This window comes from Festucalex cinctus, chromosome 21 (genome assembly GCF_051991245.1).
Source record: "Festucalex cinctus isolate MCC-2025b chromosome 21, RoL_Fcin_1.0, whole genome shotgun sequence".
NCBI lineage: Eukaryota > Metazoa > Chordata > Actinopteri > Syngnathiformes > Syngnathidae > Festucalex > Festucalex cinctus.
Window position 1 is genome coordinate 13,571,180 of NC_135431.1, and position 18,203 is coordinate 13,589,382.

General features: G+C 42.1%; 2 protein-coding genes across 6 annotated transcripts in view; both read right to left on the reverse strand.

Moving 5' to 3' along the window:
* Positions 1–18,203, reverse strand: part of mgab (MAX dimerization protein MGA b) — a 41,266-nt gene that overhangs the window by 7,914 nt on the left and 15,149 nt on the right. For 2 of the 5 annotated variants that reach the window (XM_077510586.1, XM_077510582.1), the window contains exons 1-10: positions 11,000–11,285; positions 8,506–9,552; positions 6,930–7,356; positions 5,963–6,062; positions 3,404–3,541; positions 3,213–3,320; positions 1,991–2,092; positions 1,586–1,907; positions 1,284–1,452; positions 110–305 (exon numbers count right to left, since the gene is read on the reverse strand). In XM_077510586.1, the coding sequence (XP_077366712.1) occupies positions 110–305; positions 1,284–1,452; positions 1,586–1,907; positions 1,991–2,092; positions 3,213–3,320; positions 3,404–3,541; positions 5,963–6,062; positions 6,930–7,356; positions 8,506–9,530 (2,587 nt within the window). In that variant the 5' untranslated portion in view covers positions 9,531–9,552; positions 11,000–11,285. Of the gene's footprint in view, positions 1–109; positions 306–1,283; positions 1,453–1,585; positions 1,908–1,990; positions 2,093–3,212; positions 3,321–3,403; positions 3,542–5,962; positions 6,063–6,929; positions 7,357–8,505; positions 9,553–10,999; positions 11,286–11,324; positions 11,529–16,806; positions 16,827–18,203 lie in introns of those variants that run through there. The other 3 variants (XM_077510584.1, XM_077510583.1, XM_077510585.1) reach the window with 3 other exon arrangements.
* On the reverse strand, positions 13,457–14,706 carry ora6 (olfactory receptor class A related 6). Its single transcript, XM_077511055.1, has one exon. The coding sequence runs from the start codon at positions 14,704–14,706 to the stop codon at positions 13,780–13,782; it is 927 nt and encodes a 308-aa protein (XP_077367181.1). The 3' UTR covers positions 13,457–13,779.

The window sequence follows — 18,203 nt, forward strand, 5'->3', positions numbered from 1 at the left end:
AGACAAAATGCAAAAAAAAACAACAACAAAAAACTCTTTACTCCTATTGTCGCACTTAGAGATACAAACACTGTGAGTTATAGATGCTAAATTGCTAATCTTATCTTACCACTAGTCGCTTCATCCTGTGTAGTCTGTTCGGGGCAAGAACAGCCGAACATGCATGCAGGCCGGCGGCAGTGGAGCGGACCCACGACGGGATAATTCAGGCTGAAGCACACGCAGCCCAGTCGGCAGAACTCTTTTCCGCATTCAATCCTTATAATTGGATGTGAGGGGACTTCATCAGTCTGCTGCTGCGGCATCTGATGGAAAAGAAGGAGGAAGAGGAGGAATTCAACTCTCAAGGTCTTTTCTGCTTGACCTTCACATGACCATGATTGTGCTTATTATCATGTATTGTGCATTGTAGGCACACCTGCCAGTTAAGAGTCACACGACATTGCTATTTACCATGAAATGGTTGTTTATAATTGGATCATTGACTGCCAGCCAAGTTAAAATGGATCTTTAACGTCTATAGCCGTCAATAGCAGTGAATGGAAAAAATAATAAAAAACGAATCGATTTTCCTTTTCAAGCCTGATATCGATTCATAAAACCATGAATCGATTATTTCAATATCTCTTAAGTTTTTTTTTTATTAATTTAATTTTCAAGTTTTTTATTTGTATACTGTTTTCTTGATGTTTACTATTCACATGAATTTAGTAGTATTTTCTTACATTTATGAAAGACCTGACTTACTGTACTTTAAATCACTTCAGAATCTTTTTAATTTACAAGTATAGAATTATCCATCCATTTTCTGAACCGCTTGTTCCTCACAAGGGTTGCTGGAGCCTATCTCAGCTGGCATTGGGCAGTAGGCGGGGTACACCCTGGACTGGTTGCCAGCCAATTGCAGAACAACCATCCACACTCAGGGACAATTAGGAGCACCCAATTTACCTGCCATGCATGTCTTTGGAATGTGGGAGGAGACCGGAGTACCCGGAGAAGACCCACGCGGGCACGGGGAGAACATGCAAACTCCACCCAGGAAGGCCGGAGCCTGGACTCGAACCCGTGTCCTCAGTACTGGGAGGCGGACTTGCGAACCACCCCACCAATTTTTACTATTTATTTTTGTATTTATAAGATTCATTTCTAATCTGTTTTTGTTACATTTCATGATGTATTTTTTATTTAGGATTTATTTTCAGATTTTTAATATATTTTAACACATTTTTTCCACATTTCCCTCAAAAAAAAATTAACAACAGCTGATATTTATTTGGTACCTTCTTGGTAAGGATCACAGCTAGCGAGGCCGAGACCCTTGCTGGCGTCAGACTCGTTCGGGCACGACCCTGTCTGGCGACATTGTTCTCAATCTCCAACAGTTTCTGCTGGGCTGTGGGTGGGGTGACTGATTTGATGGTAGACATCGGCGTGGAAGCCTGCGCCGGGCTATCCGCCAGGAGATAGGAAGACGCAAAAACATTTTATCGCATTGATTTTTTGCCATCGGCTGGCAGAAGAGTTCATTAAAAGCTGCTCGAGACTTCCCAAGAATAAAATGAAACCGCCGCCAAGTTGTTACCTCTGTGAACTAGAAGCACTGCAAGCGTCGGCGGTCGCAGTTTTCGGCAGATTTGGAGGCGCCGACGTCAACGCATCGTAAAGAAGCGGCTTAAAGGAGCGCGGGCAGGGCTTGTTGATGATGTCGGCGGTGGTCTTGCGGCGCTTGAGGGCGCTGTCCAGCGTCTTCACGTAGCTGGCGCTCTTGGCGGGCAGCTGGTAGGCCACGGGGGCCTCGGGGCCGGTGGAGAAGGCGGCTGCGCGCTCGCTGATCTGCTGGGCCTCGCTCTCCAGGTACTCGTCCAGCATGTTGCTGCAGAAGGCCGACATGTTCTTCTGGGAGCCTGGGAAAAAAAGAATCAAAATGATAATGAGGTCATATTTAGAAAGCAGTTTGGGACTCAAGAGAAGCTCGAAGCCACCTCACCATCACTTGACTGCTTGCTTTGAACAAACTTGTTCTTCCAACCCTTTATTTTGGTCACGTCACTCGTTTTTCCTGTTCGGGAGATGAAAGCCAATCCCTCACCTGCAAAGCAAACGTGCTGCATCAAGGTGTTATGTTCACAAGGCCACATGAACTAGCTCAGGCCGTTTTATTGATTAATTTGAGGATTTTCTTTTTTTTTTTATTAATCACTATAGTGGCTTCTAATTCTGGGTGATTATGGGAAAAATAATTCCCGATTATTTTGATTGATATTGAGATATATTAATTGATTTCAAAACGTTTTTTTTTTCAATTTATTGAACTACTCAAAACTACTATCACAGCCTAATCAACGTTCATTCATTCATTTTAATCGAGAAGACCTTTTTGTACCGGCTGTTCCTGCTATGGCCACTTAGTGGCAGTGTGGTGCCGTGCGTGCGTGGAGGACACACTTTACATTATGATGAGCGTAAAAGAAGAAAGTTGCAATTATCAATATAAGACACTTTTCACAGATTTAGAAGAATCTAATGTTGTCTTTCTATGATTTGTGTGTGAATATTGGTTATGTGAAGGAATATCAGTCCTGGTGGTCAATGCTAATTACCATTAGCATGCTAACGGGACTTTACATTAACACTCGCATTAGCACTGGCGGTCATTCTCAAACAAAAAATGTGTTGTATTTAAATATTCCACTAACAACACAGCTGCAAACAGACGAGCGAGTTTACAAAACCAAATTCTGTGTTGCCAGCTATGAAATTTGATTGCTATAATTAAGCAACTTTTTAAACCACACTCGTGACTATTTTAGCTAGACAGTTGAATTCCGACTAAGAATTGTTTATCTCTGTGCATAATCAATTTTGCATTGCTTTGTGGATGACTAGAAAGCAGCCTGGTGGAAGGTAATCACGTAATCAACAACATGTATACATTGCAAAGCAGTGATTTATCATCATGTTGGCAACTTTTTGACCTCAAGTATGTTTTGGTTCACATGACTCACCTGTACAACTCTAAATGAGAGCTCTTCAACAACAGACATGGACGTGCCGAGGCTCTTTTTAGGATGCTAAATTGTTGAACCTCTCAAATGTAGATTTATTAAGGATTGTCATTACGTATCGGTAAATGTTTCCTGTTCTACGCTATGATTGGCTAGTCCGCATTTTGGGATGAGTTACAGTATAGCCAGCATGTGCTGACTTACCGTCATGGTCCTGTGTTGGTAGTTTGAGGGGTGGCAGTGGCAGGCGAACCCCCAAATAGAGCAGGTCAATGGGCATACTGGGGTCCAGAGAGCTCAACTTCAAGCCCACTGAAAGAGAACCCAAGTCATGTTAGATTTTATGATCATAACAGTAATGTAATAATTATCTAAGTGTGAGTGTGTCCGCTCACCCTCCTGCAGGACAGGATGGATCACCTGCCTGTGCTTGGCAACTTTGAGGTCCTGTAGCAAGATGGCCTCAAGGCGACTAATCTTGTTCTCGATTGTCTCCGGGGTCTTCTCCTCGGCCGTCACTGGAACGGCCTCCTCTGTAATATGTCAAATGATTCGATTTTCGAGATGGCAAACAAAAGGTAGAACAGCTGTACTACCCCGAGCAAAAAGTATGGAATCACTAGTCTTGGACGAGCGCTCAGACATTTAATTGTGTAGATCAAACTCAGATAAAAAGCATGAAACAGTCATAAGGTCATTCCAAAGTGCAACATCTTGGCTTTCAGTAACACTAAAAGAAATTAAGAAAAAACATTGTGCCGGTCAGTAAATGTTACTTTTATAGAGCAAGTGCAGGGAAATAAATATGGAATCACTCCATTCTGAGGAAAAAAAATATGGAATCACTCAATTTTGAGCAGAAAATAAGCGAAGTGCCCATCTCGAATTCAAGGTGCATTACGGGTAGCGGCGTGGTGCATTGTGGGTAGTGCTGTTCCGATACCGTTTTTTGGCCCCCGATACCGATTTCCGATACCCAGCTTTGCAGTATAGGCCGATGCCGATACCTAAGGTTTTTTTTTTTTTCTCTCAACATGAAAAAGCTGTCCTGCCATTGGTTCAGAGCATTCAAGTGCCAAAAGGATTTCTTAGATCGGCACGCAGTGAACATGTCCCAAATCAATGAATGTCGTGCACGAGCAAGACACAAGATGCTGCATGCAAAGTCCTATATTAGTGTCGGAATTAATGGTATCAGCATGTTACTTGTAAGTACTCACCGATACCGATACCACTGCTTTAATGCAGTATCGGGGCCTCTGCCAATACCAGTATCGGTATCGGAACAACACTAATTGTGGGTAGGCGAAGCTACCAAACGGTCATTGAAAATGAATTGGATCCGATGGAATCGGCTCTGGTAGAAACGTTTCAAGGGTTGGAAAGTTGCTGTTTTTTTATTAACATGCATAGCATGTGGTTTACTGATATCGGGGAATTTGACTTGCAAGCTGTATAGTGTACAGTTAGGCAAAGATTGTCACCACTCTAATCTCCGGCATTCAAATTGATAAGGTAGTTGGTAGCCTCGTTTTTTTCCCTCGCGCATGCGCAAACTTAATGCGTACTTCGCTTTTCAAGACACACTCAGTCAATTTCCTTTCCTTAATTCGACACCTGCCTCAAATTACATCTGCTCGTGAGTCAGCAGTTAAAAACAGTGCAGTAATCACACCTTGGAGAGGTTCTGGACCAAGTGGATTGGCAAGAATCCAACAAGGGAGATGTCTCTTGAGACCAAAGACAGGATTATCAAACTTCTTGAAGAAGGTAACTCGACACGTATGGTTGCCAAAGATGTGGGCTGTTCACAGTCAGCTGTATCGAAGATCTGGACCAAGTACAAACAGCATGGAAAGGTTGTTCAAGTCAAGCGTACTGGTAGACCAAGGAAGACGTCTAAGCGTCAATACAAACAACTAAAGGCCATATGTCTTGAAAACAGAAAATGCACATTCAAGACAAATGAAGAAATGGGAGGAAGCTGGAGTCAATGTATGTGACAGAACTCTGCAAAATCCCTTCAAGGAAATGGAATTTACATACAGGAAAGCTAAAAGGAAACCATCATTGATGCTTAAACAAAAAAGAACAAGACTGCAATGGGCTAAGGCGAGGCAATGATAGACTGTGGATGACTGGATGAAGGTTATCATCAGTAACAAATCACAAATCTGCATTGGACAAGGTGATGACGCTGGAACTTTTGTTTGGTGTTGTTCCAGTGAGATTTACAAAGAGGACTGCCTACAGAAAACATCCAAATTCCCACAGTCCTTGATGATATGGGCCTGCATGTCAGGCAAATCTTCAATAAATGCACAAGTTTACATTGACATTTTGGACAGCTTTCTTATCCCTTCAATTGAAAAAATGTTTGGGGATGATGAAACTATTTTCCAAGATGACACAGAGCAAAAACTGTGAAAGCATTCCTTGGAGAAAGACGCATCCAATGTTATGGCCTGCAAATAGCCCAGATCTCAACCCAATTGAAAACCTGTGTTGGAAATTGAGAGTTGAGAGAAAGAGAGTTGGCACCAGATTGATGAAGAATACTGTTTATCACTAATTAAGTCCAAACCTCAGAGACTACAAACTGTCATAAAAGCCAGAGGTGGTGCAACTAAATACTAGTGATGTTTTTGATTGTTTTTTCTTTGTCTGTTTTTCATGATTCCATATTTTTTTCCTCAGAATGGAGTGATTCCATATTTATTTCCCTGCACTTGTTCTATAAAAGTAACATTTACTGACCAGCACACTGTTTTTTCTTCATTTCATTTAGTGTTTCTGAAAGCCAAGATGTTGCACTTTGGAATGACCTTACGACTGTTTCATGCTTTTTATCTGAGTTTGATCTACAGAATAAAACATCTGAGTGAATGCTCGTCCAAGACTGGTGATTCCATAATTTTTGCTAGGGGTTGTAAAACAACACAGGGGCTTTGTACCAGTTTCCATTTGCTGGGTGGGAGTCATCAAGGAGGATTGGGGCGATATCGGCGTAGTCTTGGACGGTGGCTCGGCTCGGATGTGACTTTCCAGATCTTCCTGTGACACGGATATGCACAAGTTGACAAACGACTGCTTCATACGCTAATAATGGCCACGTAATACTGGGTTAAGTGTTTGCATCTTTGGCTCAAAGTGTTGCAGGTATTTATTTATTTTTATTGCTCCAAAAAGTGAAAATAAAAGTGTTATTCGAAATAGGAAGCTTGAAAATTACTGTTGGAAAAAAAAAAAAAAAAAAAGAACATAGATATGAGAATGGTGTTTGTATTTGTGATTTTGCTGTGCAGTTTGGGTTGACATAATCGACCATTGCTGTGGCAATTTTCTGACGCCAAAAAAAAAAAAAAAAAAAAAAAAAATGTTAGGAGCCCACCGCGGCTTCCCCTCCATGTTAGGAGCCACCGGCGCTAGCTGGCTACAGTTAGCAGGTACAAGAAGGAGGCGCTGGTCCCAAACAACGAGTGTTAACCACAACGAGAAGTGAAAGTCTGCGTGGGTTCCTTCCATCTAAGACAGGCTTTGTGGTCTTATGTTTCTCAGGAAATCACCTTCCCTTTTGTGCATTTTAACATGCAGTCTTTCACTCACGGGACTACATAACCTTGTTTATGTTCACCATGGATACCGGCAGCCCAAAATGGCCGCCACATCTCACAATGCACTATAGTATTGTACGTGAAAAGGTGAAAATGTTGCAGATTTGGTTTTTATAGAAATAATATATAATCACAAGGGTTTTATATTTTATGTCACTAATTGGTATGATAAACTTTTTCAGCATGTTGAACATGCACGTGTATTTATTTATTATATTATATATATATTTGTACATTATCCTCTTTTTTTTTTTTTTTTTAAGTAGACAAAAACTTTTTGTTGCATCTGTGCTTTGCAGGCATTTACCCTGGTGGCGAATGAGACAAAGGTGAGGCCCTCGACTTCATCCAATTCCGGCTCCGTGGCAACGCTCTCAGTGGGTCTGCCGCAAGCTGAGGGCCACGGGGTCGCCAAATTCCATCTTCCCTCCAAACTTCTCCACCGCCCGTTCCTGTTGTTCCTATGAAATGTTCTCTGGACTGTCGGCGCAGAACTCAAAGAGGATGTTTGTGGGGTCTCCATGTGCAGCCGCTTGCTGGGTGACTCGTCAACATCAACATCATCGTCAGCGTTCATCAGTGGACGTTTTCGTACAAGCATGAGCTCTCCAAGCGCTTGTCTGCCTTGCTGAGTGACTGACTTGTGGTTGAGGGTGGGAGAGATTGTGATGGGCTTCAGGACCAGACTGGCCTCTTGCTCAGTGGCGAGGTAAGCCGAGTCAGCACTCAGAGGGCTGTGAGACGACAAATACAGAAATCAACAAGAACACTCAAATGACATCACGGCTTTATTACTATTTAGACTTCTGTGGGTTTGATACTGTAAAAGGTATGCAGCTCAACAACTAATGTTTTACAAGGCCCCCATTTTTAATAAAAGCAGTGTCTACATTGGGCAGCAAACATCTTCCTTTTCTATTCCTTTCATTTCTAATTCCTGATTGCAAAACAGCCACAAGAGGGCAGCCGATACTGGGCTCCTGTCCACCGATACCTTGAAATAAGGCAGACAATCGGCCCAATCTGATACATGGTATCGGTACTCGCCCATCCCTAATGATCCCACATACATGTACTCGTTCAAACATGAGACATTCAGCACAATTCCAAACATTCTATGTACAGCACACAGCGACGGACAGTTTGGCTTATCTGCTACTAAAACAGTCTCATGAGTAATTTGCAATATTGTTCAGCACCACCTTGAAAGAAACCAACTTAATGCTTTAACTTTTGAATTAAAAAGAAAATTATCTACTTAGAACATACTGATAAATCTTATAAATCTGTGCTCCTTGGAGGAGGTAAATGATACGATATGATCACGATATGAAGGCGACGATACGATAATTATCACGATATTGGGGGGGGGGAGATCACAATATTGTTAAAAAACAAACAAACAAACAAAAAAAAAAGCTCATACTAAAAAAAAAAAAAAAAAAAGCACAATATTGTGCTTTTGTTCATAACAGCAATGCATATAAACCACCTGCAATCTCTAATAATAATATTGAGGCACTTACTTGCTAAGGCAAGCACACATTGATCGCTTCACAAGCAAATTAGGTTCCCCTTCATCTGACAATTAGCATAGATTTTAAACATAGAAGGCCAAAACATCCCTAATTAAAATTACTAATAAAGTAGCCACTAGAGGGTGCTAGAACTGCACAAATGGAAATCAACCTGACTTTTTTAACAGATGTGTTCCTTTTAAATATTGTGAACATGCAGACGACGATATTGTGCCAGTTTTAATATCACGATATTGCCCTTATTGTTACATCCCTACCACCTATTCCTCAATTTGAGCCAGGAAAACCCATATTAACCATTTATTACTATTTGATAAAAACAAACAGAGGCCAACCAAATATTACCTTTGGTCCATAGGTTTGCTTTCTGACAGTTCCTCCATGTTGAGCTGCATCATCTCGAACGGGATACTGCCCAAGTGGGACCCGGCCCGCTCCTCCCTGAATCCCTTGGCGAAGGGATTGTAATTGATCTTCAGCTGTGTGACGAGGAAATTCTGGTAGGTGGTCACTGCCATGAACTCCGTCTGCGGGAATGTGAACGTCATACTATCGGGTCCCACCACCAGTGGCGGTGTGGTGTCGTCGAGCAGGGGGATGACGTGAAGCTGCGGGATGTAGCGATGCATGGAGGTGAGGATGATGTGGCCCTCGGGGTCTTTAGTGTTGTTGGTCACTTTGAGTTTGTAGAAGGACAGCATGTAGCTCATGAGGTCTGAGCCACGACACGGCGAGTAGTGGTGGGCGAAGGCCCGCGCCGGAACCTGGGTCTGGTACTCTGCCGGGCCCACCACCTCCCAATTGGGCGAGTTCCAGCGGTACTTGTACTTGTCCGACGGTGCAATGGAGAGTAACAGGCTATAGTACCGCTCGGGGTCCAGTCCCGCCAGGCGGTAGCGGCAGTACGGGAACATGCGGCGGCCCGGCTTGGTGATTACCATCTCCGTGCCGCAGCTGAAGAACTGCTTCCACACGCGGTCGTTCTCCAACGTCACGCGCACACCTTTGCACGTCAGCGTGTTAGGGAGTTCGTCGTCCGGGTTTGGCCAGGCAAAATCCACCGCTGTCGATTTGGAGACGCTGGCGGCGTACGCCGCCGAGTCAGACGCCGAGGCGATGCGCAAGCCGGCCGGGCTCGTCTCCGAGATGGTGGGCGACGCCACGGCGGGCTTTGCCGGGCTGGCCTCGGCGGGGGAATAGAGGGACATCACGCTGTTGTCGGTACTCGCCATGGAAACGGCCGTAGTGGGAGAAGGAGGCGTGGAAGAAGGGACGGCAGTGACGGGACCTGATGTGGGGACGTTCGCCGTTTGTCCCTCCTCGACGTGCTGGTCCTCCATGGATGCAGGTTCGGGGTGTGTAGCAGGCATCACTGACTGGATTCACTTCGTCCTATGAAAATAATACACAGATGTGAGCGAGAACGTGGCTGGCTGCATTTTCACTCTGTTCTCAGTGGTCCCGAATCGTTTCACTTTCAAATATATCGAGATATGTATCGAACCGTCTTTCATCAGATATGCCTTTGAATAAATCACCACATTAACAGAAACCTATTGCAAAGTTTATTCATACTGTGCAATGACAACAAGAAATTCATTGCATCATACCATCTCGAACTGAACTACCACTTTGAATTGAGTCATAATCCACTTTAAAATAAATCGTCGAATTGGATCACACGTATCAAGATATGTATCAAATTGTCTTTTATTTGGAGTGATGCACTCCCTTCACTGTTTCCTTTCATTCCTTTGATGCAAATCCATTTGTACTAAAAACATAGCTCCATATCGCTGTCGCTGTGCAGAACCTTGCATCTCCAAAATCAACACTTTTGTTTATTGAGCCATTAACATCGCATCATTATAGAGAGCAAGTCATTGTCAACACTTTTAATACGATTTTAATTTGTAAAAAGGTCCGACCCATGTGGGGACTGACCAAATTTTGAGATAAGAGGTTTATATCCAAGGTTTATAATACTCATTAATATTTCACCCATTGTACTGTTTGCAAAACCATTTATTCTCAATGCAAATGGTGATTGGCAATGTATTATATATTAAGATACGATTGTTTGGGGTATACTTGTGAACTTTTAATACTTGCAACTTTAATACATTTTTAGAGGGGGAAGTAGGCAGAAATAACAATACACAGGCTGTATTGTTATATTTAATTAACAACCATTTGTACTATAAGAATAGCGTCATATGCTAATAGATTTCTCCACAAAATGACAATATTGGAGAAATGTGAGCCGGTTTAACACAGTACTGCATCACACACACATCAAAACACCCGTGACCAACAACGTTCAGGACGCCGCGCGCGAGTGTTTTTGAACGTTAAAGTGACGGTTGCTCGTTCGGTCAGATACCGATAAAATTGGACTTTGACTTTCCCGCGACAAGTGGGACCTAGTCGGCGTGACCGACCAATGGCAACACGGTGTCTCCGCGTGGAGGACATGGCTGACACGGCTGGGCATGGACCCCGTGCTATTTCAACTTGGAATAAATCAAATAAAAACGCCACGAGAGTCTATGCCGCGTTGCCGTGTGGAATTAAAAACGAGATTAAATTCAATTAACGTCGGGTTTAGTAGGGGCGGGGAGAACAGGTCGACAACGCCATAAAGCTACACACAAACACACACAGAGGTGTTAATCGCTATCAAAAGGCACATCGCTGCTATGTTTACCCAGTCAAAGGCTGTCTTATATCCGTCTAAATGTTTGTAATGTCGAAAAGTCACGCTAAATGATTGGATACTGAGTGGGGAAGCGAGAGAGAGGGAAATAGAGCGCCTGGGCTTCGGCAGGCCGCCACTCACCAAGTTGGAAAAGTTGCAGTTTCCTCAAACGCCTCACCTCTCCGCTCCGGCTGGCCCGCCTCGTGCTCGGCCTAGGTGGCGGCCGTGCAAGCCAACATGCGCCGGCGAGGTGTCGGACGGGGGGACGCAAACACTTCCAAACTGTTGCTCCGTCGAGACAAAAGTGGCAAATAATGGAGGCCAGAGGGAGCCACGCCAAAGCCAGGATCTTTCTCTCTCCCTCGCATCGATCGTCTATGCACGCGCACGCGCCGACGAGCCAAGAAGGCGCATGCATGCACGGTATCATCCCCCCCGCCATACACACACCCTCCCCTTTACTTACCCCATCCCCCGTCCTTCTCCACCAATAGCGCGTGATCCTCGCGTAGCAAGCGTGAGGAAAGTGAGAGATTTTTTTTTCTTTCTTCCGCCTCCCGTTGTAAATAAACAATAAAAACTCCGATAAGTTGTACACAAAATGTTTCCTGAGACGTATTCGTCGTCGTAGTTGTTATCTACCTGCTCCGACTCGGCCACACGTACACTCTCACACAAAACAAACGTTGGGAAGCGAGGCTGTGACGTCACACATTGGCGCCACGGCTCCCCGGTAGCCAATGAGCACGCTTCTTCTTCCTCACCCAAACTCAACTGAAGTCGTCAAAATGTTACACCCGAACGTTATTTTTTTTAAATAACTGAGAATAATATTGGTGACGTACCCAACAGAGACTGTGCGGTATAAAATGAGCCTTAGTCAAAAGTAAGCGGCTTTTCGCGATTTAAATTAATCGAAGGTGGTTCACCATTGGTCGGAGCAACTTGGTTGGAACAAAATGGCGGCTACCGTACGCAATACATAAACAGTTCCGATGTCAACAACGTGCGAAAGATAATACATATAGCATTTAAAACAAAAAGCTGCTCAACTGTACTACTGCAAATAAAATGAACAGTTAACTAATTTTGGTCATTTTCAAAATCAGTGTTTGTGGCTTTTTTGTGATAAGATGCAAAACATGACTCATCCAGTTTAAAATGCCTTCGAAGTTCATAAAATTAAAACTTAGGAATCTGGTCAATGTTTCAGGGAAAAGCATGCCTTACATGTCATAAAACATGTCTATTTGCCTTGAAATCATTCAAGGTATCTTAAAAGTAACTTATAAATCCCTTTTTTTTGTTCTTAACAGTGTTGTAAGAACCTATTGCGACCTTAGTGTTAACATGTTATGACAACAATAATCCATTCTATAGTATAAAAACCTGTCTCCACATATTTTTCTTGTGAGTCAAATAATTTTCACAATTTTGAAAAGGCTAATGATAATTTAAAACGATGTTTGTGGCTTTGTTGTGATAAAGTGGCAGCACAATGTGAATATTAAAGACTGGCACTATTGAAAGCAATATGTCAATGTAATTTTGAACGTCTTAAAATGTGTTTAAAAAAAAAAAAAAGAAATAAAGAAAAAGTGGAATCCGACCAATGTTTTCAGGGTTAAACGCGTTAGAGAGCTTGCCACGCTAGACTTGCAATGGGCACAAAAATAAAGCCCTTCGTCATCCAATTAAAAAAGTGTTAGTATTCTTAGAATAATGCTGGTAAGAGTGTGTAAGTCTACTGAAAGTTTAATAACAAAAGTTCCAAAATATTGAGGGGGGAATGTGGGGTAAAAGTGGGTCTCACATAGGGCGCCATTCAAACTGATTTTAGGCAGATTTATGTACAAACTGTGGTTTGGCACATCTGACAAAACAAAACAAAACAAAACAAAAACTAAAATTTGGAATTCAAATATTAAAAAAAAGATATACAGTAGAACAATTTTGTATGGACAAAGTGCTGTTGCCTATCAACTCCTGAACCCCGGAACTAACAAAGTAATTTTATCAGTCCAACATGCAGTCACTTTAATATTTATTAGGTATATAAAATGAATGCTGTGTGATACAAAAGCCCTGCAATAAACCTTCCAAGAGTGCCTCAAGGATTGCAATGTTCCCTTTTTATTGAAATGGAAGGAGGGTCAAGCCATATACCGTAAATGCAGTCTTGACATTTACATAGAACTGAACTGCACTGCCAGTTAGGTCTGACTCTGCACAATCAATTTCCATTGCCATTCGATGAATAAAATACAGGGTTATTTATTTTATTTTATTTGCATTTATCCAGTTTGGAACTGTTATTCTGGTCATACTGCAAACAGTAGTGTCACATCAGTCTAATCCTAACGTTTTAGGGTATTCTCAGTGAACCAGAAAGTAGCTAACAAACAGCAACAATAAAAACATTTCAACTGCTAAGCTAATAAATGAACATACAATGGGTTTGAGCTCGGGGAAGGACATACTTTTTCATAAAGTTCTTAAGAAGAATAAACTCCCAATCTTGTACATGGATGGACTTATGGATTATTTATTTAATTTTTTTTACTTTTGCCAGGCTCAAATATATAAAAGGGACAGTCACATTTTATTTTCACTCTTGGTGTTTGGGTTGCAGTTTACCAGATAAATGCATGGCTTCTCGTTAGAAATCCTTTGGGGTTTTTTTCTTGACAGTCTGAAAATAAAATCTAGAAACTAACTCTTCCGAACATTGTAACTCGAGTTCCGCCCAAAAGGCAAAATCTTGGGGTTTGAAAGTCATATGGAAAACCAGATAGATAGTCCAGTCTGGAACAACACCATCGCCACCAAGATAGCAAAAGTGGTGCCGGTATTGTTTTGATAACCATTGCTTTAGTTGTCTGGGGTCTTTTCTTGACAGTCTGAATGTAACGTCAAAGAAACTACTTTTTCCAGAAGTTCCTGATGACGAACAAGCTTTTCCCTATCCCAAAAACGTATGGACTGATGGACGTGTAGGACGTTGAAATGAAGAACTCCACTTCTGCCCAAAAAGGAGAGTCAGTGGCATCGAAAATCATTTGGAAAACCAAATACAGAGTCCAGTCTACTTGAAACAACACCATTGCTGCCAGGATCGCAATCGTGCTCCTGTGGAGCCCCCGAGCTTTACGCCTTCGTTCAATCCGGGTCGAGCCGCTTACGCTGGCGATGGGCTTCACTGTGGTCCTCGGGCCGAGCAACACGGCGACGATGAGGCAACTTGTAAGCGTGACGACGGCCAAAGGCAGCACATAGCACAGCAGGGTGAAGGTATACTTGTAAATGCGGTTAACCGTCGGACAGTGGTCGTTACTGCATAGAAAGAAGTTTGGTGCGCATCCCGTATGGTTGCCAGTGAGATTCCCCGTCTGGACTTGCAAGTTGATGACAAAAATAGGAGCACTCAAGAAGATGGAGATACCAACGCAAAGCCTAATTGCCGTCCAAGCAGCTCGGGTGTTATCCAGGTAGATGGAAAGGTGGACCCTCTTGTCGGCATCACAGAGCTTCTGGTAGCGGTAGAGGCTGATGAGGACGGTGAAGAGGATGCTGCTGATTTCCCCCAACACCGTCAAGAACTTCAGCGAGCGGCACACCCATGCGTCCGGGACAACGTCGGACCTCTGAAGGATGACGATGTCATAGATGTTGACGATAACAATCTCCTCCAGGTTGGCCGTGGCCAGTCCCAGGAGAAACAACTCAAATGTCTTAACCGAGGAGACCCTGGTCTGAATGATGGAGAAGATGAGGAAGGCATTACCTACAAGACCCATGCATGAAATGATGACTCTTAAAGACAGGAGGTGGAAAGAAAATTCAAGCATCGTTGAACTGAGATCGGTGCACGATTTTGAGAGAATCCGCCTCTATCCATCCAAGAACAAACTCTTGTTATGGAGTCCTCAGAGATGCTAGGGGCTTGCCGATTGGCTGATTGGCTGTGCTCATTATAAGGCCAAAACAAAAAGCACAATGGAAACATTTGAAAGCTGGGCGTCATTAAATTGCCACCTCTGAGCTTTACAAAAGGCGTCACCCAGAGACGAAAACTCCATTCGGTAGATTTAGGGCAGTGACATTTTGTTGGGATGTTTTTTTCCACTGGCTGACATCTACAAATGCATATTTACAACACCAGTTTGTCACTTTGTTTTGTAATCAATCTCTTTCTGAATTTGATTTGTGCTGTCACCAGTCAGTAGCTGCAACCTGATGATTAAAGAGCACATATCAAAAGCTCGTTATGTCTACGGGAAGACTGGGCTTAGCATTATACAGTGGGGGTGGGAATCTTTGACTATGTCACGATTCGATTCGATTTTTGGGTCTGCGATTCGATTCGGAACGATTTTTCAGTCAAAATGATTTGATTGACAATGACTTCTGCTTTCATTTATAGATGTGCAAAGAATCGTCGATCTACCCCAGTCTGACTCGCTAATGCTAATTACCGCGCTACACATGTCACTTTTATCACTCAAAGGAACGGCTAGTCATACAAAACGCTTCAGGAATGTTTACAGAGAAGCATGTTAACATTACTCACCGGCAGATGCTCTTCCTATGACGTAAAAAAATAACTTTTATTACTGGTTAACTTGATCATAACGTTTTCCTTCTACTCTCTAATGTGGCTACTATTTAACAGTATGAGAACACGTGGAACCACACTGCCCATAAGTGGCCAAATCATGAACAGAGCCCCCAAAAAGGCACACACAAGGGCAAGACAGTATAAAATAATTAAAATAAAATCGATTTCGGGACATTTAAAAACGAGATTTCGAACAGCACACAAAAGCGGCACAAAAATATGTCGTCACATGGCACAAGACATGCTCAGTTAGCACCATACTTACTATTTTTCGATTGTTTTATATTCAGTGGTAGCAACATAAATCAGTTTGTTAGTAAGTGGAACCGCACAGGTCGTTTATAGTAGTAAAGTCATGATTACAGTAAATTTTTACGACCGTAAAAGGATTCGTGCATTTAGCTTTTTCTTAGGGTTTGTGTTTTGCAATACTAATTACAGTTTTGTGAGGCTGTTTTTTTTTTTTTTTTAATTATGTTTAGTATTTTGGTTATGCGTAAGACTATTAAGAGAAGATAGAAAGTTAAGATAGGCAGTTTTATCGTGATTTTTTTGTAACGCTTGTATGATAGTACGGGAACAGATTATTTATGTGGTTTTCTTTGGGGGAAAATTGTTTTTGAAATCCAAACAAATCGGCGGAACAAATTGTGATAGACCTTACAGGTTCCACTCTATTTTTCCCTATGATGAGCCTAACAGTGAAGAAGCCATAATGGGACACAGGGGTCTCGTGATGTTGACAGAGGACCAGTTCATGTTTCAGCTTGTCTCTTTTTCCTCGGCATCGTCTATTCGTTAGCACAACTGAACTCCCTACATCCTGATTCAGCGTAATGGTGAATCCCACGGTGTGCGTGTATGTGTGTGTGTGATTAAGGATAAGCCGTACACTGGCACAAAACGGAGAAAATGGAACGTCGGGGATGGAGCTTTTTGGCAGCTTAGCATCTGATCATTATCAATCAAGAACCTGGTGAAATAAAATGAGGTTTTGTTGTGTGATTGTAAGCTTGTTTTTCTTATTCTAAACTGTTTGTTTTTTTTACTTCCTTTTCTTATTTTGGTGGTCCTCTTAAAGAGATAATTCTAATTTTTTGACACGAATCTCTATTTCATCCTCACATCCAGTGGTGTTCGATCAGCACTGACTTACCCCTGACAGCGCTCTGTGACACGAGTTCTGGTTTTGGACGAGAGGAAAATAGTCCGACAAGTTGGCTGGGCCCAACTAAATAAAGCGTTTTTTTTCTAAAAACAATTTGTGTTCAAAAGAGTGATACATTTGCATCACAAAAGTCCCTCCTAAAAAAAAATCAGACTCCATTACCGCCGGGCACTATTTTTCTGTTCGTTCGTATCACTGCGCGTCGTCCTGTAGACAGTTGATAGACGCGCTGCATACAGGTGATAGGTGCGCCTTCCGCCTTCGAAAAGACAAACAACATGTAGATTAGTGCGCGTCAATCAGCTGCATGCGGGGCGCCGCAATTTAACTTAATTCCTGTAAAAATCTAATACAGAATATTACTGTAAAGAGAATTTACAATATTTTAATTGTATATAAATTACAGTTACTGTATTATTTATACACAGTAAATTTCGTCACGTAAATTCTACTCCAAAAAAGATTATATTACAGTAGATTCCATTCTCAACAGAGTAAACTTTACACTTGGAAGAGAGTAAAATATTCAAACCCAAAAAAACCAAAAACAAAAACAAAAAATCACTTAAGGGTTGAGGAATGAAGCAGTAGTAATTATTGTAAAAATGTCGTGAGGAACAATTAAAGTTGGGTGGTATACTGGTGCACTTTTGTTTTGAAGGCCTCATTGTATCCGCTACAAGATGTTTATACTGATGTTTTGCTGAGCACACAGGTTGGGTTGTTGTTGTTGCCTGCAGTTGTAATAAAAAAGCCTGAATTGTAGAATAAGCCTTTTGGCCTGTTTGCTTTGACTTGTGAGTGCTGACTTGCTATGATTACTGTATGTTTTTGTAAAGTGCAATACAGTTATTATGGTGTGCCATTTTTCCTTGTTAACTCATTTGCTCCCAATAACATGTAAATACGTTTTTTTTTTTATGTTTTAAGTGTCCCAAAGACTTATTTATACTTTTATTTATTTATTTTTATGCTAGGGCATACAGAAGGCTTTGATGCAGCCTCTCAACTGCAAAGAACGGTTGCAGAAATGGTAGTTATTACACAAACGGCCAGCAGGTGGCAGCAGAGCAAAGGAGATCAATCAGGGCCATCTAGAAAAAAAGCTAAATTACTAAAACTGATTAAATTTAGCTCTCTTCTAATGCTAATTGCTGCAAAACGGAAACAGATAGAAACATAAAAAAATTTCCTGATGAAAGAAGAGACTTTAATCTTTCTTTTGGTAGCTTTTATAGCAATTGAACACAATATTCTGTGGGCCTTGCAAAATCAGTCAAAATTCAGTAAAACAGCCGGGTGCGAACGGGATTGCTTCTGTGAAAATGACTGGGAGTGAATGACACATTACGACAATTTTTGTTGTTTTATTTTGAGTGAGGTGACGGGAACGGATTAACAGCATTTCCATTCATTTCAATGGGGAAAAATGATTTGAGATGTGGGTGTTTGAGTTATGATAGTGTAACATACAAATAAAATGTGAGTAGGTGAAGGGAGCTTGTACTTGCAACAGGCATTCAGGTGGATAAAGTAGGCTTACACAGGTGCTCGTGTCC

What these genes read in the sequence shown, in the direction of transcription:
- ora6 (XM_077511055.1), bottom strand. Translation starts at nt 14,706, where the DNA reads ATGCTTGAATTTTCTTTCCACCTCCTGTCTTTAAGAGTCATCATTTCA.